We start from the raw sequence: 23,478 nt of genomic DNA on the forward strand, positions 1-23,478 counted from the left end.
AGGAAAAATGTAGATTTTGCATGACCTTGATAGATTCTATGTGACATATTAAAAAAATAAAAATACATTTAGCAGCTGTTCCAAACTTATGTAGGAAAGGTGCAGAGGAAGCAACATTTCCTGGATTTTCATGGCATTTCTCTGCCATTCCAGTTGTTGAGGCTGTACAGACATTGTGCAAAACTGCATCAGCCTGTGCTGAAGTGAGGTTTAAATTGAATTTCATTTGGAATGACTGTGATGGAAGCAATATCCTGGTGCTCAGCAAAATCTGGGAATATTTGAGAGGTCTTGTTCTGGACAGGCACTCAGTGGGAAAGAGAAAGGCAAGATGCCTCTCTCATTATCACAGAATCATGGAATAATTTGGGTTGGGAGGGACCTTCAAGGTGATCTCATTCCAAATCCTGCCATGGGCAGGGACACCTCCACTACCCCAGGCCTCTCCAAGCCCCATCCAACCACTCCATGGCTCCCAGGAAAGTGTCCATGGTGCCACAGAGCAGAATTTTCAGGTGACAGGTTTTAGCAAAAAAAAATATTATCTCAACCTGGATGTTTTTCCAGCAATTTCTGTGCAAATTTCCAGCTTTTTCTCAGCACTGACTTTTACAGTGGAAGAACTTAGGCTGGCCTAAATGCCTGAGGGCCCAAACTTAATGAGGATCAAAGGTGGCATTAATTCAGCCAAGCTTAATTCGTTCCCAGACACGCCTTTCTGATCAAGCCAAAGGGAAGTGAACCCTGCTGCATTCAGGTCACCTTAATTCTGGAATAGATTGAAGACTCAGCTCTGAAAGGCTTCCAAATAATTTCCCACACAGCCATGCCTCAGTTCAGTTTGGATTTGCTTTCCTGGAACTCTCTGTGTAGGGGAGTCCTCAGGGACAAAATCTTTGGGAAATAATGAATTGGTGTCTCCTTTACTTGATTGCGAGGAGATTTAGGAACCTTTACTGAACATGAGGGGAAAAAAAAAAAGGCGATTTCTGAGGAAACTGAGTAGGGGAAGCACAGAGCAGTGGTGGAGCTGCTTTCTGGGAAAGTCCACCCTGTCCTCTGCTTCCAGCACTTGCACTTCAGCTGTGTCCCTGATTTTCCACAGTGGGAAATGGGGATGCTCTGTGTGAGGTGGATGTGAGCTCTGAAAACAAGATATTGGTGGGGGTCCTACACAGAACAGAGGGGTCTGCAGTCACTTTTCCTTCCTGCCTTCACCCTTGGATATTTAGTAAATCCCTCTCTCCAACCTCTGCCTCCTCTGGAAAAGCAGGAAACACCACCTGGAATGTCCCCAGTGGACTGCAGGGAATGCAGGTTGCACTAAAGAGTGGATGGTCTTTTCCTGATTGGAGAATCATGGAATTGTTTAGGTAGGAAAAGAGCTCCAAGATCATTGAATTCAACCTTTAACCCAGAACTGCTGAGGCCACCACCAAGGAAACCTTTACTGTGGCCTTCCAGGGCCAGCTGGAGAGGGACTGGGGACAAGGGATGGAGGGACAGGACACAGGGAATGGCTTTAAATTGCCAGAGGGTAGATTTAAAAGGGATGTTGGGAAGAAATTCTTCCCTGGGAGTGTGGGGATTCCCTGGAATGGAATTCCCAGAGAAGCTGTGGCTGCCCCTGGATCCCTGGCAGTGTCCAAGGCCAGGTTGGATGGGACTTGGAGCACCCTGGGATAGGGGAAGGTGTCCCTGCCCATGGCAGGGGGGTGGAATGAAGCAATCTTGGAGATTCTTTCCAACCCAAACCATTCTGGGATTCTGTGATCAGCACAGACTTCCTCAAGTACTGCCCTGACATCACTGCCTAAGCCTAGGACAGATTTCAAGGCTGTTATTTAAGGTAAAAACCTGAAGTTTGGCTTTTTTTTCCTGCTGTCAAAATTGTCAGTGAATTTGGGCCCTCCACTGGATTTGTAATTTTCCAAGTGTGTAACACAGGTTTTGTAATCCAGGTCACTAAGAGGGATTATCCTTTGGCCCTCTTGGGAAAATATGTTCCTGGTGAGAAAAGGTTTCAGACCATTCCAGTGATGCTCAGAATATTCTAAGTCCCTGAAATTCCTACAGGAGAAGAGCACAGAGAGTGGAAATCCTTCAACAAGGGAAATATCTGAGTTTATTTAGTTGAATAATCAAATCAGAAGAGAGTAAAATAGGGCAAAGTCGGGTCAGATGAGAAACTCTCCTGATATTTCAGTCGATTAAAATGAAACTGGAAAAAGACATTTCTTCCTGCACCAACCCAGCACAAACCTCAGAGTCCCAAAACAGTAAATTCCCATTCTTTTCTGAGCCTTCTAACCTTTTTCTTACTTTTTTGTTTCTTTCTTTCTTTTGTTTTTCTCAAGTTGAAGTCTGTTTTTAAGTGGTGTTTTTCAGAAAAAAAAAGAAGTCAAAAAGCTCATTTTGAAAATGTCAAGATTTGATTCCTTTAGAAAAATACAACACTTTAAGCCACCAAGTGGTTCTGCAAGATTCAGGACTAAATAAAATCTATTATTCTACATTATTTCAATTTTTTTTTTAATGTAGTGTTGTCTGAGCGCATGTGGGAGGGATGGAAGAACTCATCAACTCTTTATCAAAAGCATTAAGGCTTTTAGTGAGCTTGGGAATCCCTGGTTTTACAAGATATAAATTCACAGGATCAGAAAATTATTTGGGTTGGAAGTAACCTGAAAAATCATCTCATTCCAGCCTCTGCCATGGGCAGGGACACCTTCCACTGTCCCAAGTCTTGGACACTTCCAGGGATGGGGCAGCCACAGCTACTCTGGGAATTCCATTCCAGGCCCTCCCGCTCTCACATGGAAGAATTTCTTCCCAATGTCCCATCTAAATCTAAATTCCTTCATCATAAGGCCATTCCCCTTGTGCTATCATGCCATGCCCTTGTAAAATTCCCACTCCAACTCCCTTCTAGGCATATGAATTAATGAGCTGAAAGCTGATAAACATCCAAGATGAAATGACTGAAAACCACCCTGACATTGCAGCCTCACTTTAATTTAACAGGATCCTAAAAATCCCTAAATATATCCTAAAAAGTAACAAAGATCCCTATGTCTTCCTTAAAAATCATCACAAACTGTGTCAAGAATCGAGCTGGATGTACACAGCAGCCCTCCTTTCAATTCATAATGATTAAAAATTAGCTGTAAAAACAGCAAAACCTGCCTGCAACTCATCTTTGGTACAAATGAGTGTTGCAGGAACAGATCTGGGACAAATTCCTGCTCCATGATGAGAGGGAGCACCCACTGCTCAGCAGAGCAGCCTGGATGTGATAAGTGGAGCCATTAGAGCCCGTTGTGTCAATAATGGAAATCTCACAGCCTTTCATAATTACTGGAAAAAGGAGATCCAGGGGAGCACTTGGGCTGTGCACACACACAGGGCCTGCCTGGAAAGTCAATAAATATGATTTACATCACGGAGCCGTTCAATCGCTTTGATTAAAAAAGGAGATAAAAGACAAAAAAAGGCTCAAAACAAGTGGAAAAAAGAAACTAGTCTAGTGGAAGGTGGCCCTGCTCATGGCAGGGGGGTGGAACTGGATAATCTTTAAGATCCCTTCCAACCCAAATCATTCTATAATTCTATAAAATATTTTTCATGTGCAATAGGTCCATCCAGGCTCCTTCTTTAAGCTGTCTTGAATAAGCAAATTAAGGACCCCATCAGTCCAGTCACAATAAAGAAAGAAGAAAATAAAAATTGTCAAGTAAAAATTATCAAGAGTTCATGATGTTTTTCTCAGTTCTGTAAGTGCTTGGCCTCACGTGCCTTCTCCACAATTGATGGAATCATGGAATCATTACAGCTGGAAAAGCCCTTTGAGATCATCCAGCCCAGATCCACCACTAAACCCTGTCCCCAGGTGCCACATCCACAAGGTTTCTGAGCATTTCTAGGGATGGTGATTCCAGAATGTCCCAATCCCTGATCACCCTTCCAGTGAAGATTTTTTTCCTAAGATCTAAACCACTCCTGGTGCAACCCGAGGCTGTTTCCTCTGTGAATACCTCTGCATTTTGGATCTTACCCCAGAAAACACAGGGATGGTTCCCACTCTGATTTTGCAGGGGATTTCAGTAGTTTGAGGCTGTTAATCTATTCCAGGTGACCCCCTACTCTGAGAGCCAGGAGCAGTAATAAGGCACTTTTTCATTAATTAATGAGTGTAGGTCCAATGACTCTCTAGGGGTTTTCATCTGGAACTGTCAGAAAGTATGGAAATAATAACGATTACAGTCAAACCTGGAAGACTCTAGGACAAAATTTGAAACATTATGAGTTTACCTGGCACAGGCAGGCATTTTCCAGCCTCATCTTCCTTTCCCACCTCCCATCCCCACCCTGTCCATGTTCCTCCAGTGCAGTTTTGGCCATCACTCCTCTTCCCTTCTCCACACGACCCCTCTTTGCCCATTCTCCCAGACCTCCCTCACTGAAATAACCCCTGCTCTTGTATCCTATGGGAATGGGCTGTGTGGGGCTGGGTGGTGACAAGGACAGATTTTTCCCTCTTTAGCGTTTTTCCTGGTTTTAATTCCCACGGTGTACAGTGGAGTTCTGCCCCCCTCTGCTGGAAGAGCTCAGCACCTCCAGCTGAGCTCAGTACCCCCGAATTTCCTGAATTGGAAGGGGACCCACAAGGATCAGCAAATCCAGCTCCTGGCCCTTCACAGAAACCCCATAAATCCCATCAGGTGCCTGAGAGCATTGTCCAAATGCTTCTTGAACTCTGGCAGGGCTGGTGCAGCTCTTGCTCTTTTGTTCTGCAAGGATCAGGTTGTTCATGGCACTTTTGGCCATGTCCATAGACCATGAAAAGTCTAAACCTGCTCACCTGTAGCTTCTCTACACTGTCACAGGTTGGGGTGACACTGGACCCACTTTTGTCACTGGTCTGTCCCCCTCAACGCTTTTCCCCCCCACTTTTTTACTGATTCTGGCAGTTAAGAGCACAAAGGCAGAGCTCAGTTGTGGAACCAAATCGCACCTTCAAAATTTCCTGCTCCCTCTTGCCAAGAGTTTGTGGCCGAATGAGCTGCAAGGAGCTGGAGACTCCAAGGTCAGCAGCTCTCCTTGAGGCATCTTTGACCTTCAGACCATCTCTGCCTCTCCAACCTGAGCTCAAAAGGGATCTCTCACAAAAGGGAGGTCCATCGGGCATTTATTCCCTGCTGTAAACTGAATTACTCCTCTTGTTTCTCCAGCTGACCCATCCAAGTGCACGTTGCCAGTTCGTCCCACCCTGGACTGTTTTCCTTCATTGGAGAAAGCCCAGGGATGGAGCAGGGAATGGGGCTAAATCCATCTGAGTGCAAAGAATCTCTGGGAAAGGATTTGCAGAGGCAGAGTCCTTTATCCCTGGGCTGCACATCTTTGGGGCCAGGAATCTATCTATGCTAAAAAGAAACATTTCAGTTTAAAACACCCTGAGCTCCTTTCCCTGCTGTGCTCCCTGACTCCAGCCAGGATAACCCTGGGATGTTTTAGAGATAATGAACTCTAGGAATTGAGAATGCATCAGATAACAAAGCCCCAACTCCTGGGTGTCTGCTGGGTTTGGGTGCTTCTCACTCACAAAGGCTCTTTGGTTGTCAAATAGAGCTGATGGAGGTTTAGATTCTTTACCTTGTCCTGTCTTGCCTCAGCTCTTCTGTGAATTTCACAGACATGGATGGGAATGTGACTGTCCTCATTTCAAAAATCTTTCTCTCAGCTGTACCCAACAAGAGCCCTGCAGGATCCACAGTCCCACAAAGGGCTGCTTCTCCCAAAATCATGGGCTGCATCTGACTCAGTTTTAGGGTCTGAACAACTCTGTGCATTTCATTTTTATGTCAACCACATGCTTTTGCTGGAAGGAAGATTTTCATAAACCAGGTAACCCCAATAACCCCAGATTTTCAGAGGGCAGTAGATACTTGAGTCACCCATGAACCAAGGAAGGAAGATAGGAAAATGAGACAGGAAGCGATTGAAGCAGATATTTCCAAAGTTTTATTGTATAAATCTACAAAAGGCTTTGCTACAATAGCAAATCGAGTGTAGCACTATTCTACTGACAGGCTCTAGTGGCTTGGTGTGATCTTGTAACTCCAACATGACACATGAGGAATAAACTGCCTGATCCAGTCAGATCCAGGGCAGGTGATGTCGGCTTACAAAGACCTTTTGGCTTCAACCCCTACAACCTGCAGCAACTCCACGTGTTCGCCTTTTGTACAAGGTTAATTTGAATTAATAATATCTCTAGTAAAAATAAAAACTCTAAAGTAGTTTCATCAGTAAATGCAAAATCGCCTAAGGAGGAAAAAAATGCAGTGGCTGAAATCTGCTAAAGTTCCAGAGGTACAACACATCCACGCTTCTCATTCATGTGACTCTGCCCCAGGAAAATAAACTACCAGTCCTTCCTGGAGAGGCTGGTAATAAAAACCAGGGTGCTACAAGTAAAGCTCCAATTTGCTGGGAGCAACAATTGAAATAAAATCAGTCCAGGAGATTCAGTTCTGCACATTCCAAAAGCCAGCTGAAAATGTGAAAAAACTCAGGACCAAATGACCAAGTAGCACAGACAGGCTAATTCCCTAAAAAAGCAGGAAAAATAAAATGCCCATTGAGGCAGTCTAGTCCCTTGGAAGAGACTGTGGAAATTAAGCACCTCAAAATCAAATATCATTTAGACCTTAAGATGATGCCTGGGAATCTGCCTTTACATGGTTTTATGGAATTTTCCAGTCCTGGACATTTTTGCTGAGCCTTGTTGGAATGTACCTTAGTTCTCTCTGGCTTAATTCAAATGCAACAAAACACCACAGAATTTAAGTAATGTGGATTTTTTTGCTCAATACACACACGTCCCGTCCCCCCCCACTGACACACACACACACACACACTCACACAGAGGACAGCTGGCTCTGGAAGAGGGAGGAACCAACTGGACCCCTTCGGCTGAGAGATGAACCAAAACTGTCTTGTCCAGCTCACTCGAGCTCTTTTTGGGCTCCCTGGGTCTGGATGGATACAGTCACTCCAAAGCCAGCACAAGAACCCCAGTTCTTGCAGTAACTCTGGCCCATGCAGACCCAGAGAGCTCCTGCTGTCTCACAAGGCTCCTTGCTGGCAAGACAGCTGGCCCAGATGTGCAGGCTCCAACAGTTCAGACAAGCATCTGGACCGTGGGATGCTTCTCCAAACTCCGGGAGCCCTTTGAGGTTTGGAACTGATACCCGCATGAAATGAAGCTACCCTGGACTCAGGAGAGGTGAGTTACAGCGTGGCCAGGGGGAGGGTTCGTAGCCAAGGCAGGATCAGCCTCTTGGCAAAGTTAATCAGGAAAGTTTTTTTCAGTGAGGATTTCTTTAGGTGAGTCCCAGCGGCCCCGGATCGCAGAGGTGCAGAATCCTCTCCACAGACAGTCAGCACAAGCCCAGCACTCCTGCTGTCCCCAAAGCCTGGACTTGGTTCTTCTGTTCTGGCCTCTCTTTCCATTCTCAGCACTTTCCTCTGTGTTTGGAGTGCACAGCTCAGGCCTTTCTTTATCATGTTGGAAGCAGCTTCCCAGTTTCATTCTGGCTCTCAGCACCTTGAACGTGGCATTGCACTGCATGGGAGGCTCTTTGGTGCATGGTTTGCCCTCTGTCTTCCTGCAGCACTTTCTTCTCCCCTGGGAAAGCTCTTGGACACAGAGAAGGAATCTCAGCAACAGCAGCAGAGATTGCTGGAAAAGAAAGAAAAAAATGCACCAACTCTGATTAGATTTTTAAAGTGGTAAGAGAGGAGGAATTCTCAGGAGTTGGGATTAAATTTTGCTGTGCCTGCAGCCTGGAGGAACCACCAGGTGTTGGGGTCTAAGGATTTGCCCATGGTCCAGCCAAGGGAAAGCCACAATGTGCAGTCCCTGGAGCATCAATTGTTGGGGCTGGTACTTGGATTCTGTCACCAAGAAGCTGAAATGTCACCTCTCTGGTGGTGCCAGGCTGCTGCAGCCACTGGCACTGAGGTATTTTGCACCTGGGCTGTTCAGTATCTCAGGTCAGGGCACTGGGGAGATTAGGAAGACTCACAGGGTAATATGGGATGTAATTACCTGTGCCAGTCTTTCCTTCAGGTGGTGGATCTGGCAGCTGGTGGCTGAGGGTCCTGAGAGCAGGTCTGATGTTGAGGCCTTTGTTTTGCAGCTTTTTCTGTGGCTTTCCTCCCTTTTCCTTTCACTGCATGCTGCGAAGTGATTCCTTCTCAGAGGAGGATCTGAGTGAGTCACTGGAAGCAAGAGGAGACAAAGCTTGTAATACACGGCCAGCTCATCCTCAGCAGAGACTCCCACTCCCCCATCACTCAGCCCGGGTCATTAGTGAGAAATGCTCCTTTCTCTGCACACAGAGCTGTTGACAAACTGGGAACGAGTGAGAGGAGAGCTCCCACCATTCCTGAGCCCAGCTCCCAAAAGGATGCAGAGCAGACCTACAGCTCCTCTGGGCTGTGCATGGACCTGGGATGTGCTGCCTCAGGTGGGGACTTGAGCCCAGAGGTTCTCCATGAAGGACAAGGCAGGTCCTGGGGCTGGGCTAATTAAGAAGCTTCCCATTCTTTTCCCGTATTAATCAGAAAGTGCAAGATACTGCCCTCTTGGGAAACTTTTCCCATTCCTCTATTTCCGTTTGGCTGGCTTTTCCTCCCCCTTTCTCCCAACCCCAAGGCTTCACATCCCCTTTCAGCTGAGCTTTTATCCCCGGGCAAGTTTTCTCCTGGACATTCTGTGACCAGTTTAGCTCTGAGGAGAGAATGCCAGAGAGCTGCCTTACCTTCAGCCTCTTGGAAGGAGTCACAGCAAAGGCCTTCTGAGCCACCAGTGCCACATGTCACTGCTGTGGCAGTGCCAGGAGCATCCCAGGGTCACTCCTGCTGCTGCTGCATCCCTGCTGTTTATTTGGTCTGCTGGTAAATGCAGATGATGCCCAAGATGTGTCCAGCCTCAAGGAAGCTTTGGAGAGCCAAAGTTGAGGAATGTCTTTCTCCTCTGTCATCAAACACTGGCCAAAGGTGAGTGCTGAGCATTTTCTGTCTCAACGTGGAAAAAGTCACAAAGTCCAAGTCCATCTCCGTCTGCGGCGAGATGTTGCAGGAATTTCTCTGTGAGCAGACACCATTCTGTCCTAGGTGCTCCAGGACAGGGGTGCCAGGCTTTCCAAGAGCATTTGGAGTCTGTCTGTGTGAGCAGAAACTCCCTGCAGAGATGCACAGGCTAAAACTGTGCTGGGGCACACAGATCCTCTCTTCATTTCTTTTGGCTTTTACATGGCAAAAGCTCCTGTTGTCTCCACACATCAGCATGGACTCGATTTGCTGCTCTGGGCATATTTTGCTCTGAATTTGGGGTGTGTTTGTTTGTTTCATTCAAAGAATAAGGATTTCTTTCCCTTCCCTTCCCCCAGTCTCTCTCAAAAGAGCTCTGGCGTCTCCTCTCTCTACCTTAAACACCCTCTCTTCCCTGAAAGGAAGGAGACTGCTACTTCAATAAATGAGCTCAGAATTTAATTAGAAAATCTGTTTCCTGCTGAATGCACAGGATAATGTGCAGAGAAAGGATGAAATTCGCCTCTGCACTGCAGTGGCCTTGAACTGAAGTGAGCAGAAACTAAGACAAGAAGTAAACCAGTAAGAGCCTCTTGAGAGGAAACACATTAAAGCAGGTATTAGGTGCAGTGAAATGAAAACCACAGAAAATAATCCAGATTCTTAAAGCTTTCAGATCCTGAAATAATAGGATTTTTTTTTTTCTTGTTAAAGCAAAAAAGAATAATCCAAAAAAATTACTTTAATCCTTTGGAGCAAGAGCAGGAGATTGCCAAGTGAACAGAAACCCAGAGGTTAATCAAAAACAGGCAAGGGTCAAAAGAAAGCTGTCTCCTCAGGACAGGGCCACCCTCTCAGAGGAAGGAGGAGAGAAGGAAAAAGAGAGATCCAGATGGGTAGGAGCCCTCCACCAACTGCTGCACTCCTATGAAGTCCTTGAGAGCTGCCAGCGCCGAGCGGCTGCTCCACCAGTTGGGAATTGTCTCTAGTTTCTTGTCGGGGAATTCTCATCAAATTGGCTGTTCCCCACAGTGGTGCCAGCAGGGTCCCCAGCACCACTGCGTGGCACGGCCTGGGCGAGGGGGGCATCCCCATCCCGAGGTGCCTCTTCCCCACCACCTCCCTCCCCCCAGGAGCAAAGTCAACCCCTCTGCTCCGGGCTGTTGGACTGAGCACTCCTCAGGTCTCGTCTCAGCCAGAACTTCCCTCCAAGGAGAAGCTTCCTAAACAAGCCCCCTTCTCCCTTCCACGGAACCCAGACCCCCCTGAGGGCAGCTCATATGACAGTGGCTGGGGGGCTGGGGGGCTCAGGTTGAGTCCCATTGCTGGGCACGGGGCTGGCGGTGGTGGAGGGGGGCACGGTCTCCACGGAGTCTCCTGGCTGAGCCTCGGGGGTCCTCTGTGGGCTGGGCTCCTCAGAGTGCTCCATGTTGCCTTGGACTTCCTTGCCCCTCTGGATCAGCTGCTCTAAGGTCTTGGGCAGGGGGTAGCTCAGGAAACGCTTCAGTTTGGGCTGGAGGGTTCCTACCACGTACTGGATAATCTCCTCCTCATCTGCATCCACATAGAGGGTCTGGTACAGGTCTCTCTTGCGCCAAAGGAACTGATCCAGGGGCTCCCCCTCTTTCTGGGGCAAATCCAGCTCCCTTTTGATAGCATCCCTAGTCAGAGTTCCCTCGCTGTACTGCAGGAACTCCTTCTTGAACTCGACCCAGTTTTTGACGGAGTCCTGCTTGTACTCCCACCACTTTTTAGCTGGGCCGTTCATGTGGTTTTGGATCTGAGACAGCCAATACTCCTCTGTCCCACCCACCTGCTTCAAGTATTCCTCCAAGTGGCTCAAGAACTCCCGGGGATCCTCAAACACCTGGGTCTCCACCGGGGAGGCTGGAGCGTCCTCGGACACGGAGACCCACTGGTAGGAATCGTGGCCCTGGGGGATGCTAGGCACCTCCCCGGGAGGAGGGGTCAGGGCATACATCTGGCTCATGTCCAGGGCATAATCATAAATCTCCCCCTCACCTGGCCTTATCTCTGGGCCTCCCACCCCCACGGACACCGTCTGCTTGCCCTGCTCCCCAGGGCAGTATTTGCCTCCCATGGACTCCAGGCGGTCAGCCCACTTTTCCAGGCGGAAAAAGACCTCCTTCCAAACATTCATCTCCCTCTTGACCCACCTCTCCAGGTGGGCAATGGTCTCCTGGCATCTGACCAGGCAGGCCTTGATGGACTTCTTCCATCTCTGGTTTTCAGTCGGGACGTGGTCCTCTAAGTTGTTCTCCAACTTCCCCACGGATTTCTGCAATCCCTTCAGCTCCCGCTCCACCTGCTTGGAGACCTCTGTCAGGAGGTGCCGGTGGGTCCTCCGGACATGCTCCAGCATTTCTGCCCTGCACTTCCCTATCTGCAGGATCACATTGGGCTTGTTGGCTACTCCACGGTGGCCCTGGAAGGAGTGGACACCCGCGCTGGTCACGTTGTCCAGCTGCATGGCTCCGACCGTGCGAGTGGCAAACGCGCAAAGAACCGGGTTATAAACCCTGGCACTAAAGCTGGATCCCCAAAAAACCCCCACCACAACACTTCCTGAAAGACACACAGAGACTTCTAAACCCCCCTGCAAGGACTTTTGGACACAAACACAACCCAATCAGATATCACCGCAGAGCGAGCTGCTTCGGTCCACGTGGATCCCAGAGAGAGTTGTAGGCAAATTTCTCCCGGTGCCAAGCTGGGAACGCCGGTCTCACGTGCTCGGGGGTGTCCCAGAGAGAACCAGGATCCTCCAGGAACAAGGAGACGAGTTGGATAAGATGTCCAATCCCGCTGGGAATCTGGAACGCCGCAAAGTCCCCGCCGGAGAAAATCACACAGAAGATGCACAAAGAAGCTGGAAGCTGCAGCAAAAATCCGGGTGATTTCTCGTCGGGAGATCGGGAGAAAAAAAAACAACTTGGTGAGTCGAAAACCGCTTTCACTGGAGATGCTGAAGAGCTGCTTCTCCTCCCTGTCTGAACTGCCACTAGTCCAGGCTCCTCCATCTACTTATACTCCACGCAGCTCAACATGTGGGTGGTGCCCAGCCTCCTCTCGCACTCTCAGCGCAGCGTTCATTGGAGGAGCAGAGATGCCGGTGTCTGTGGCAACCCAGATTTTGGCAGCCTCCCCTCGCTCGCCACCCCCTCGCTCACGCCCCCAGACTCGACGCGAGAAGCGCTTGAAAGGTGCTGGAGACAGTTGGAGAGATGGATGAGTAATCGCACCTTCCGCCTCTCGGAGCGCAGGGAAAAACACTTATTCCTTCCACAACTCTTTACTCAGCAAGGTCATCATTAGCATGCGGCCCCTGGCAGGGCTCGGGGGAGAATCTGGTGTGTCACACACCCAGACAGACGCCCACGGACCCCCGCACATCCCCCCTCACACACACACACAGGGTGAGCTCGCTCCTCATGCAAATGCCTGGGAATGGTGGTAAACCAGCAGCGGGAAAAAAAAAAAAAAAAAAAAAAAAATTGGAGAGAAGAGAAAGGAAAAGCAAAGGGAGGGGGAAGGGGGAAGCAGAGCGGGGAACGCTCAAAGGAGCCACTTCAGCACAAATCGGAGCGCTCTGGACTTTCTCAGGCTTTGGTAGGTGGGAGTCATCCCCGCGGTTTAATTGCACCAGACCAACCACTATCTTGGGAATCTTGGGTGAGGGAGGGGGACGACATCCTGGTTCTTACACCGAATTAAATCCGCCCATCAAAAGCCTGTTCTGTGCTTAGCTTTGAATCAGATGCTTAATCAGTGAGCCAACCCACCAGCGCAGATGAAGCTACATTTGTTCTTCGCTCTTGACAAGGCAGGAAAAGCCAACCATAAAAGGAGTCTCCGGGTCTTACATAAACCAGAGATAAAGGATTCCCTAATCCGAGAGAGTTTCCCCGCCGGAACACCCTCAGAGAGGTGCTGAGGACAGCGGGGCCTTCTGGTACCTTCCCAACACCAATGGCCAGAGGCAGTGGGATGCTGATTCATCAGGATAATCTGAAAAAAGGGATTGAGCCCATTGGCAGCGGGGTGGTGGTGGTGGGGGAGTGCCCTGCCTGTGCTCAGGATGGTGGGCAGTGTGCCAGGGAGGCTTGGGATGGGTCCTCACTCCCAAAGCTCCTGGCTGGGTGTTTCCTGGTGGGAATTCAGCCATCCCAGAGGAGCACAAAGAGGGTCTTTCAGTGAAGTCCTGGGTGAGCCCAGGCATTTGGTTAAAGGAGAATCAAAAACTAGTGGTGGTTTAAATTGAAGGGCATGAGGGGCAGGGGTCATTTTTTTTCCTTTTTCCCCCCTCAAATCTATGTGCTGCAGGAGGGCCTGTGTCTGTTCCCTAGCAGGTAATGGTTCTCAGGGTACAAAACATTATTTAAAACAGCAGCAGCTGACCTAGAAGGGCTGCATGGCTTGGTTGAAGGGAGGGAGGGACAGTGAGTGGGGAAGGGAAAAAACCCTGAGGGTGTAAAACAGGATTCCTAATCCAGCAGCCCCTCCCAATGCCACTTGTTCCCACATGACTGCCCTCTGCCTTGCTAACTTCTCCAATTTCACCCAGTTTTCCTAAGCACAAGATTTTGGGACAGCTGTGTTTGCGTTCAGAAAAAGTCAAACATCAATCACCTGAGGGGTTGGGACAGATCTGGACTCTTGTGCTGCAGTCTCAGCACCCCGGAGTCTGTCTCAAACCTGCTCTGCCAGGAAGAGATAACATGGATTGGGAGAGACTCTGCAACCTTGGTGTCTCTGGGTTGGTGCAAAGATATTCCCTGGAGAGCTTTTCACCCAGAAACCCCAGAAATGACCCATAGGATGGGGACAATATAAAATGCCATTAACTCTGCAAGATGAGCTGCATTCAGCCTCTCCTTGTCCCATCAAATGCCGGAGCCTGGGATGAAATGGCTCCTAAATCTGCTCCAATAAATGAGTCCCTTTCCAGGCCCTGCTGCCTCTCTTTGCTCCTCCCTTACTTTTCAGCTGCGGAGGAATCCTGGATCTGAACGGCCTCATTTGACACTTGGCTCTTGTTACAGGATCTCAGGATTATTAAGGATGAAAGGGACTCGGGAGGTTTCTAGCTCAGCCTCCTACTCCAAGCTGAGTCAGCTGCTGGGTCAGCTCAGATGGTTTCAGACACTGAAAACCCCGGGGATGGAGATTTTTCGGAGGGAAAACCTTTTTCCTTGTGCCCAAACTGCGTGTCCTCTTGGAATTTGATGCCTCTTGTCCTCTCACCAGCCACCAGAAGACCCTGGTTCTATCTCCTTGATAACCTCCCCACAGGTACAGGACATTGCTCTTACGTCCCCCAGAGCCATCACTTCTCCAATGCCTAATCCCACACCTGGCCCCAGCTCATCCCAAAGGCCTGAACTCATTCCCTGTGATCAGAGTCTTGTATTAAGAAGCCCAAACCCGACTGCAGCAGCTAAATATGATCTAAAATGCTCTGACTGGGAGGCGGGGGGGAAGAATAATCACTTCCATGATCTCCTGGCTGTATTTATGCTCCCACAATCCAGGATAATTTTTTTTGCTGCCAGGACATGCTGCAGTATCATCCTCAGCCTGCTGAGCACTCCCAGCTCCAGTTCTCCCAGTCCGTTGCTGCCAGAGACTCTTTTTTCCCCAAGAAATTCCAGAATTAGCCCTTGCTGAACATCACCGAAATTCTCTTGGCTCTTCCCTCCAGCTTTTCCAGGTCTCTGGGTTAATCTCATTCAGCCTCCTTTCACAGAGCTCTCCCCCTAATCACTCTCCTTCTAATGCTGTGGAGGTGGTGGGGGAAGTGGGAGAATCGAGGACAAATGGGGGTTTTCCTTCTGGACCTGCTGGGGAACGAGTTGCTGATTAAGACATGTGTGATAAGCATTTTCTTTGTATTTCTAATTAAAGCGAGGTGCGTGGGAAGAGGAGGAGGAGAGGGGGGAGCCGGAAGCCAAGGGAGGAGAGAGATGTGGAGCGAGGTGATGGAGAGAGGCAATTTGAGGCAGACAGGCAGATTCCGGGCAGAGAGAGGCAGACAGGCACAGAAGGACAGAATCCATGGATTGGGACAGGATGGGGAGGAGGGAGAATTCCTCTGAGTGGCCACAGGATGTCCAAGATAAGAGAGAGGCAAGAAGAGCAGAAAGGAAAGTGGGAAGTGAGGATGAGGGTGAGCAGTTTGCTCCAAAAGAGCTCAGCTGAAGTAAGGGAAGGAGAGAAAATAGCAAAAAGCCACATGTCATAGCTCAGCAGGGATGGTGTCAACGTGGGTTTTCTCCCTAGAGCTTCCTGGAGAGGTTTAAAGAACCGTAGGTTAGGATCAGATCCAAAAAAAAAAAAAGTGAGGAGAGAGAAAGGGAAAAGGCAACAGACCAATTAAAGGCAGCAAAAGGAGTGTGTGGCAGTGAGCAGCAGCTGAGTGTTCCCCTGAGGGGACAAGATAAAGGGACACCGAGTCACTGGCACCTTCCCTGGTGCTGTCACTGTGTGCTGGGGACACGATGCACCCAGAGCCTGGTGGCACTCACCCCTTCGCACTCACAGTTCAGGCTGTGGGCTCTCACTGAGCAAATGTCTTTGATTTGGGGTTTTTTGGGGGGTTGACAGGCCTTTGCCACCTCATCTGGGTGAGTGTTCTGCTCAGAGGCACCTTATGGCAAGAGATGTCACTGCTTGGAGAGCAGCCTGAGCTGTGAGCCAGATGAACCTGGTGGGTGAGTGAGAAGGGGGAGATCCCGGGGGAAACTTGGGGAAGTTTCTGGTGCAGCTGATTTTGTGCTGCACATGTTCTGAAGAGCTCTGGTGGATGCTGAAGTGCCCTCCTGTGCTGCCAGGGTCCCTCCCCAGTTGTGCACTGAGATGTGCATTGTGTTCCTCCTCGGAATCGCTGTCTGGAGGAGCCTGTCTTTCACCCAGGACTCTTTGAAGCACCTAAAATTAGAAGCCTGAAGCCATGTGGGTAATTCATCCCATATTCTTGCAGGAACTAATATCTTCTAGTTGTGAACGAGGGATTTTGTGCCTTATCCTATATTCCCTGTGCTAGAATTTTCCCTTTCCCTTCCATAATTGCTTCCTCTTTCTAGAAGAAAAAAAGAAGAAAATAAGAAACCACATTTTCCCCCCATCTGCCTCCACATCCTTTTAATCCCTATTGAGTCTCCTGCAGCTCTCCAGACAAAGCTGCTCAGTCATTTGTTTGGTAGCAAAACCCTCGGAAGGAAATAAAATTAGGAAGAAACCAAGGTGTTGGGCTTTTAAACTTGCAAGGAGTGAAAGGGGGAAAAGAATAGCACATTTAATTTGCACCATACGTCTCTATTCATCCATCTCCAGCCCTGGAACACTTTATTGCACTGGAGCTGGCACTCACAACACAGAGTTTTGCATTCAAAACGCAGCTCACACGTCAGTGGGTCTTTTCTTTGTGGCCACCCATTGTCCCCCAGGCCCTGGGCCCACACAAGGGTGTGGAAGCAATTGGGAATCTGAGGGCATCCTGCTATCAATATTACCCCCTAATGATGATTGTTATTAGTGCCACTCCTCGTGGTGCAGAATTCTCTCCGTATCCCTTTTCATCTGGAAAGCCCTACTTTGAGGGGAAGATAGAGCACTTTGTTTTCCAACTAAAAATATCTCTTGTGCTTTGTAATTCTCCCCTCTCCTTATTTAATGAGATGTTTGTTATTTTGGTTTCCTTGCTGGGCAGAGGAAATGTTAATGAGTCTCTCCTTGTGCTGCTTTTTGCCTCCTCAAGCCTGCCTGAGGCTAAAGCAAGGAAGTCAAAGCAAGGATCAGCATTTTTCACACTCTGGCGTTGGCTGTTATGACCCTCCCGAGGTCAACACAAATAGAAAGACATCTCCAAATGAGCTTCATTTTCCTCCCCTGCACAGCCCTGACGAGCTGGAAAAACACATTTGTCTCCGTGTCAAAGGGCCTGGTTCACAACTGGTTTGTGACATTTCTTCTGCCACGTTTTACAGCCGAGTTTGGCCCACTTTGGGCTTCACACTTGACTCCTCGCCCACCTGCCCCCCTTCAGGGTGTCCCTCTAAGTGTTCTAGTAAAAGTTTCTGATTTTAATGTGTGGTTTTGTTTTTTGGTTTTGATTTTTTTTTTCGACTCCTACTCAGTAGCAAACACTGCAAATCACAGGTCTGGTAAAAAAAAGGAGAGTGATGGGGTGAGTGGTGAGAGCAGGCCAGGAGAGTTCTGCTCCTCATCACCTGCCAGGATGATGCTCCCTACGGATTCTTTGTGGCTCCTTCACCCCATTTCAGTCTGGTTTTCACACTGACACCCCCAAGGCAGAGTGAGAGGAGTGGTGGTGGAGCACTGGGATGTCACAGCCACCAGGGGAAAATGGGGCATGGTCCTTGCTGGTGGCATCAAACCCTACCCTGGTGACCAAGGGAAGGTTTTTGGCTGTCCCAGCTACTCAGATGATGAGCAGTGAGGGGCTCAGGCTGCTCCAGACCTTCCCAGCTCCTGCTCATCCTGCTGTTCCCGTGGGTGAATCTGTGTCAAGCCTCCCTTTCACTTTTCTCAGCACCTACATGGATTTTTCCTCTTGGACTAGAGCATGTGGGAAGAATTTTAGGGGTGGTGGGAGTCTTGTTTTCCATCAGTGAAGTCAGTGAAGTGGCTCGTGGGGAGATTCCATCAATGGGATTGTCCTGTGGCCATAAGAGAGAATCCTGCTTGTGGTGGTGAACAGCCAGAGCCAATCTCATGGAGAATACACCACAGCCCCTCTTCCACATCAAATTACAGAGTCCTACCTGTCCTGAGAGTGGCAACACCTCTGTTTCCATGGGGGAATATGCCTGAGGAAGGTAAGGAATGCTCAGAGAAGGTTTTGCAGGTGATACTGCAGGTATCCTCCAAGATATCATCCAAACAATTTCCTCCCTGCCTGGACCACTGATCAGTTACTGCCTTGCTGAATGGATGGATGGTTTTTCTCTCCTCAGGAACACCTAAGCTCTCACCTCCTAAATGCTTTATTTTCCCTCATCCGGGCTGGAATCACAAAGCATTTCTAAGCCTGTCCAGGATTTGGCCTCAGAGGTGTCTTTGGACAACGCCTCAGACAGGTTTAAAGCCATGCTCTGTCTAATTTGGCACCAAGTGTCCTCAGTGCTGGGACATCCCTAAAAGTGAAGAGAAAACCTCAGTGCTTGATTGTAACTCATTTGGTGGGCAAGGTTTGTACCTACCTCTGAACAGGGATGTGTGTCTGTCTCTTTGCACTGGGTTCCACTGGGGCATTCCAAGGGACACTAAAGGGACAAGGAGCCTTTCCATGATCACAGCAGGACACCAGGCTGCCATTCCCAGCCCAATCTGTGTCCCTACAGCTCTGTCAGTTCTCAGCTCCCTGTTCTCCATCACCACCGTGAAGACACAAACTAGGTTCTCCTCTTTTTTAGCAGTTCTATCACCGAGTTGTGACTCAATTTACCTTTTTTCCCCCACCTTTTCATATTGCTTCTCCTTCTTCTAAGCTGTTTCCCTTATTTTAGTCCCCACCAAGAATTGCTGTTGACAAAGGATTTCCCCTAAGCATCCTAATCTCGCCCATTTACAGGGATCTACATCTGGAGTCAGTGCAGAAATTGTGTCCCCTTGTCCCAAGAAAACAGCAGAGCATCTGCCTCAGTGGCAAAAGGGCTTCTGCATCGCTAAGAACAGCAGGGGTGATGTGAGGTCATTTCTGGAATAAAAGGAGTTTCATTCATCCTCATCCCAGCCCAATTCTACCAGCGTTCCCATTTCCTTTATTTAAGCACCTGTAAATGAGAGATGGATAATTAGGGCCAGCAGGGAAGCTTGAGGGAAACAGAAGAACGTGAGAAACAAGCAGCAGACTGCGTTAATTTCTTCCTTCCAAATCTAGGAGGCCCCAAACGTCACTAAAAGCTTTATTAAAACAGGAGTAGGAGGAACTGGGGAGCGAGTTGCTGTGGAAAGATTTTTCAGGAGTTCCTTGCTCCAAAAACCTCTCACAGCTCCTCAGAACATCACTTCCCCAACACTGAACTCAACTCCTTGGTGGTCTCAGGCTGGAGATCACAAAATACCAGAAAAGTTGGGTTGGAAGGGACATTTGAAGGGTATCTTGTTCCAACCTTTTCCATGAGCACCTTCCACTAGTCCTGGCTGCTCCAAGCCCCATCCAACCTGGCCTTGAACACTTCCAGGGATGAGATATCCACAGGATTAGAAGCAAAAATTTGGGACAGAAGTGATCCTGACAGCAATCTATTCCTTGCCCCTGCAAGATCATGGGAATTTATTCCATCTCCTTTCTCCTCAGGTTATCTTTTGAGATGGCTGGTCATATTTGTGGAAAAAAAAAAAAAAGCTGCTGATGGAAATTTTTGTCCCCATAGATCTGTTGAATCTTAGCAAGACCAAAAAGGGGAAGGGAATAATAAAGAAAATAAGAGGGGAAAGGGAAGGGAAAAAAGGAGAGAGGGGAAAAAAAAAAAAAGAAAAAAAAAAAAAAAAAAAAAAAAAAAAAAAAAAAAAAGAAGAGGAATAAAAAGGAAAAAAAAAGGAAAAAATGGGAATGGGAAGAAAAAGAAAAAAGAAAAGTCTAACAGTACAGTGACAGCCGGAGTTACTTGAGCCTGATTTTAATGAAAGATCCCTAAGGATTGCAGAATTTTTTGTTCGTGTCCCTCAGACATGACGTGAGCCGGGATGATCCCGCTGTAGGGCAGTCGGGGAGGGATGGGCAGCACTTCCCTGTCCCTGGGCTCCTGCTCCCAGCCTGGCTGGTGCTGGGGAGAAGGTGGCAGCACATCCCAGCTCCATGGGATCGAGCTCTCCATGGATCCCCGCAGGAATGCTGCAAGAGAGAAAGGGAAGGATTTTGGGGGGGGATGCGGGGTTATTTATCCAGCCCTGCCAACACTTCCCTGCACATCGCTGCCCTCTCTCCCCTTCCCGGAGGAGCCCCAGCCCCCGCAGCGGGGGAGGATGAGCTATCCCGGATTTCCCACCTCGCTCCCCCCGTTTTCTCTTTTCCAGCAGCCGGGGAGGGAGGGGAGGGCAAGGCAAAGCACGGCAGCTCGGCGGTAATGGGTTCCGGGAGGAGAAGCCGAGGGTAGAGCATCCATCCCTGCAGGTACCCGGAGAGCCATGAGCCATCCTGGGATGAGCCAGCGGGGTGGGCGGGAGCGCGGGGGAGAATTGGGGAGTGGGAGCAGGGAGAGGGGCAGACAAAAGGGATGAGTAGAGTGTGTGTGTGAGTGTGTGTGTGTGAGTGTGTGTGAGTGTGTGTGTGAGTGTGTGAGTGTGTGTGAGTGTGTGTGTGTGAGTGTGTGTGTGCGTGCCGGGGGATCTGCCGCACGCTCCTGCCTTTATTCCACCTGCAGATGCCGGGTGAGCTTTGCAGGGGGTGAACGTGAGCCCCGAGGCATTGCTAAAATTGGGATGCTGTGGGCATGGCTCCTCCAGTGTGGTGCCTACTCTGGAGGGGTTAGAGCCAGGTTTTCTCATCTTTCGGAGATGCATCAGGGAGAGGGGGAGAGTCCCTGCAGTGCTGCTTTGCTCAGAGCCAGGAAGGGTTCATAAAACCCTAAAATCCTAGGATTTGGGTTGGAATGGACATGAAAGATAATCCCATTCCAACCCCCTGCTATGGGCAGGGACACCTTCCTCTAGACCAGGCTGCTCAGAAAATTGGGGAGTTTGTGATGGAGGGGGAAACCCTAAGATTTGGAGTTTTATGGTCCCCACAATGCACACAGATCCTTCCCATCCACTGGTGGTTCTCCAAAATCCTTCAACTCCCTCCCCAAGTTCTGTGAGGATGACACAATCTAACCAGGGCACCCCTAGTTGTCTGCCAATGGTTGTGCAAGAACTTTACTGAACGTGACATCTCTGCCCAAAGCTCGAGTTTTAGTGGGGATGAGGAGGTGAGGGTTGTATTAAAATCCTGTTTATCGCTTGCATAGAAACATAGAATTGCTACTGTTGGAAAAGACTTCTAAGATCACAGGCCCAGGGTGTCCAGAGAAGCTGTGGCTGCCCCACCCCTGGAAGTGTCCAAGTCCAGGTTGGATGGGGCTTGGAACAACCTGGGACAGTGGAAGGTGACCAAGGCAGGAGGTGGGACTGGGTGGTCTCTGAAGTCCCTTCCAACCATTCTGTAATTCAATGGTCATCAAGCCCAGCTATGAACCCAGAATCACCATTACACCATGTCCTCAAATCATTAAAAATTAGTCTGGTTTTGTCCAAAAGAGACATGGGATAGGCTTCCCTTCCCAGGAATTTTGGGAAACCATGTTCAGAGCACCTCTCTTTCAACTGGGGCATGAATTATGATTTCTTTACAGCTGAAGAGTTCTGACCCCCACATCAGCAACTACACCACTTCTGCAAGAGCTTTGCATTTTGGATAATAATAAACATCCAGCAGACCAGACCAAGGTATCAACCTGACTGTCTTAAACCTTGGAACACACCCCAGGCTATGCATCCCAGATGTCACAGGGAAACCAACACCAGAGAATTGTTTAGGTGGAAAATCCAACCATTAAAGCAGCTCTGCCAAATGTCCCCAAGTGCCACATCTACACATCTGTTAAATCTCTGCAGGGGTGGGGACTCCATGGCTGCCACAGGCAGGCTGCTCCAACACCCATCTCCCTGACTGTGCACGTTTGGTGACACAGAACACACAGAGATCCCAGCAGGAGTGACCAGGTCTCACTCTGACCCAGCAGTGCCTCACCAGGTGTTCACCTAAGGCACAGAGGTCCAGACCAAGAAGGGATCTGAACTCACCACACCCACGTCCTAAAAGCACCTTATTTCCTTTCTCAGCCCCAAAATTTCCCCTCAGGCTATTTGGTCTGGATGAATTTGTCATTTACATTGAAGTCTTGTGGTTTTAGAGGAGACCCCTGAGGCTCAAAAAGCAATTACCCAAGAGCTTCCAGGTAGGGTCCTGCCTGATCTCTGAAAGGACACCCCCCTCTCCTTAATCTGGGTACTGAATGACCAGCACAAAACTTTTTTCTTCCTCTCTTCTCCCCAAGTATTTGTACAAGATTGCCTGTGACATTTAGAGCAGCTAAAATTATCTCAATTAAATATCTCCACTGGTTTCCCTTTGTTCTCTTTTCCTTTCTAGTTCCTTCCTTCCAGACAGCTGGAACATGTTCTTTAGACACTCTTTAAAGACAAAAGGAAAAATAAAACCCTCCCTACCCCAAATATCCAACAACTAAAATTCACGTAGTTTTAGCTCATCTTTATTTAGAAACACGGTTGAAATAAATGTTGTGAAGAATATTTGATGTTGCTCCAGGATTCATGCATTGGAGACAGGAGAGTGGTCTCACCCTGCCCAATAAAGTCATTCCTTTGTGGATTGCAGTTCTGGTAGAGGTGTGGGAGAAAGGGATAAAGGGTTGTGCACTGATTTTTGGGGGATACTTGGTACCATGAGATAAAACACAGAATTTTTGGCCTCTGTGATGTCCCTCCTCTTGTCCACATGTTCATGATGACAACACCTGACCCTGTGGACTGACCTTTCATCTTTACAAATTCCCTGCCAATCTGTTCTGGGAGAGAGAATTCCTTCCCAGCATGAAATTTGGCAGCTGCTTCATCCCTGTGCCTGAAGCATGAATCACCAGAGTTAAGTAACAAACCCATTTATACATCAAGACACGATCACTGTCCAAGCAATCATTCTGTGCTTTTCAATGTGAAGCCCATTATTTGTAGATTCTGTTTATATTCATCTCTCCCCCCTGCTCTTTTCTTCCATTATTTTTTTCCCCTGTACCTTCTGGATGTTTTGCAAAACAACGAGAAACTTCAGAAGGAGGCTGAGATGTTAAGCAGAGGCAGAAAATATCTCTCAGCCCCCAAGAACGGTTGTTTACTATTAATTTCAGGAGTTTCTGGGAAATCTCTCAGGGAACCTCACCAAAGAATATTTGGCAAGAACAATTGGTACCCTAATGAGGTTCTGGGCCACCTGGTCTGTGTATTAATATCTTATAAATATACTTACACACCCCTACACACTTTAAAACACCTGTTTTTTTTACAAATTTTTTTTTGGTGCTGCTCTTCTGTCTTTTTAGCACCTATTTCATTCCTCTGGTCTACTGAGAGTTATTAAATAAGTGATTCCCGAATGTGTTTGGTTTATTCTGCTGAAGATGAAGTTTTGCTGGGTTGAAATAGCAGTGGGTGATCCATACTGGAAGGAAGATCTGGGGGGCAGAGCAGGATCTGCCAATGTTATTAAGGCTGGGGAAAGCAGCAGGACTTGAGCTGAACTGCAGGATTGCAATATTCAGGAATATTAGTGGCTAT

The 23,478-nt window shown here is 48.5% G+C and overlaps 1 protein-coding gene and 2 long non-coding RNA genes across 4 annotated transcripts in view; 1 reads left to right on the plus strand and 2 right to left on the minus strand.

The window, feature by feature from the left end:
• Positions 1-5,998: 5,998 nt before the first annotated feature.
• On the minus strand, positions 5,999-9,828 carry LOC148225603 (uncharacterized). Its single transcript, XR_015808702.1, has 3 exons — positions 8,829-9,828; positions 8,114-8,286; positions 5,999-7,744 (listed from the first exon to the last, which is right to left on the minus strand). It is a non-coding gene; the product is annotated as an uncharacterized LOC148225603 (long non-coding RNA).
• A 411-nt stretch (positions 9,829-10,239) lies between these two features.
• On the minus strand, positions 10,240-11,740 carry ARC (activity regulated cytoskeleton associated protein). Its single transcript, XM_014880442.2, has one exon. The coding sequence runs from the start codon at positions 11,588-11,590 to the stop codon at positions 10,376-10,378; it is 1,215 nt and encodes a 404-aa protein (XP_014735928.1). The 5' UTR covers positions 11,591-11,740; the 3' UTR covers positions 10,240-10,375.
• An 8,175-nt stretch (positions 11,741-19,915) lies between these two features.
• LOC148225604 (uncharacterized) overlaps positions 19,916-23,478 on the plus strand; it is a 32,456-nt gene continuing 28,893 nt past the window's right edge. For both annotated transcript variants that reach the window (XR_015808705.1, XR_015808704.1), the window contains exon 1: positions 19,916-20,257. This is a non-coding gene — a long non-coding RNA (uncharacterized LOC148225604). The remainder of the gene's footprint in view (positions 20,258-23,478) is intronic.

This window comes from Sturnus vulgaris, chromosome 1 (assembly GCF_052056855.1).
Source record: "Sturnus vulgaris isolate bStuVul1 chromosome 1, bStuVul1.hap1, whole genome shotgun sequence".
NCBI lineage: Eukaryota > Metazoa > Chordata > Aves > Passeriformes > Sturnidae > Sturnus > Sturnus vulgaris.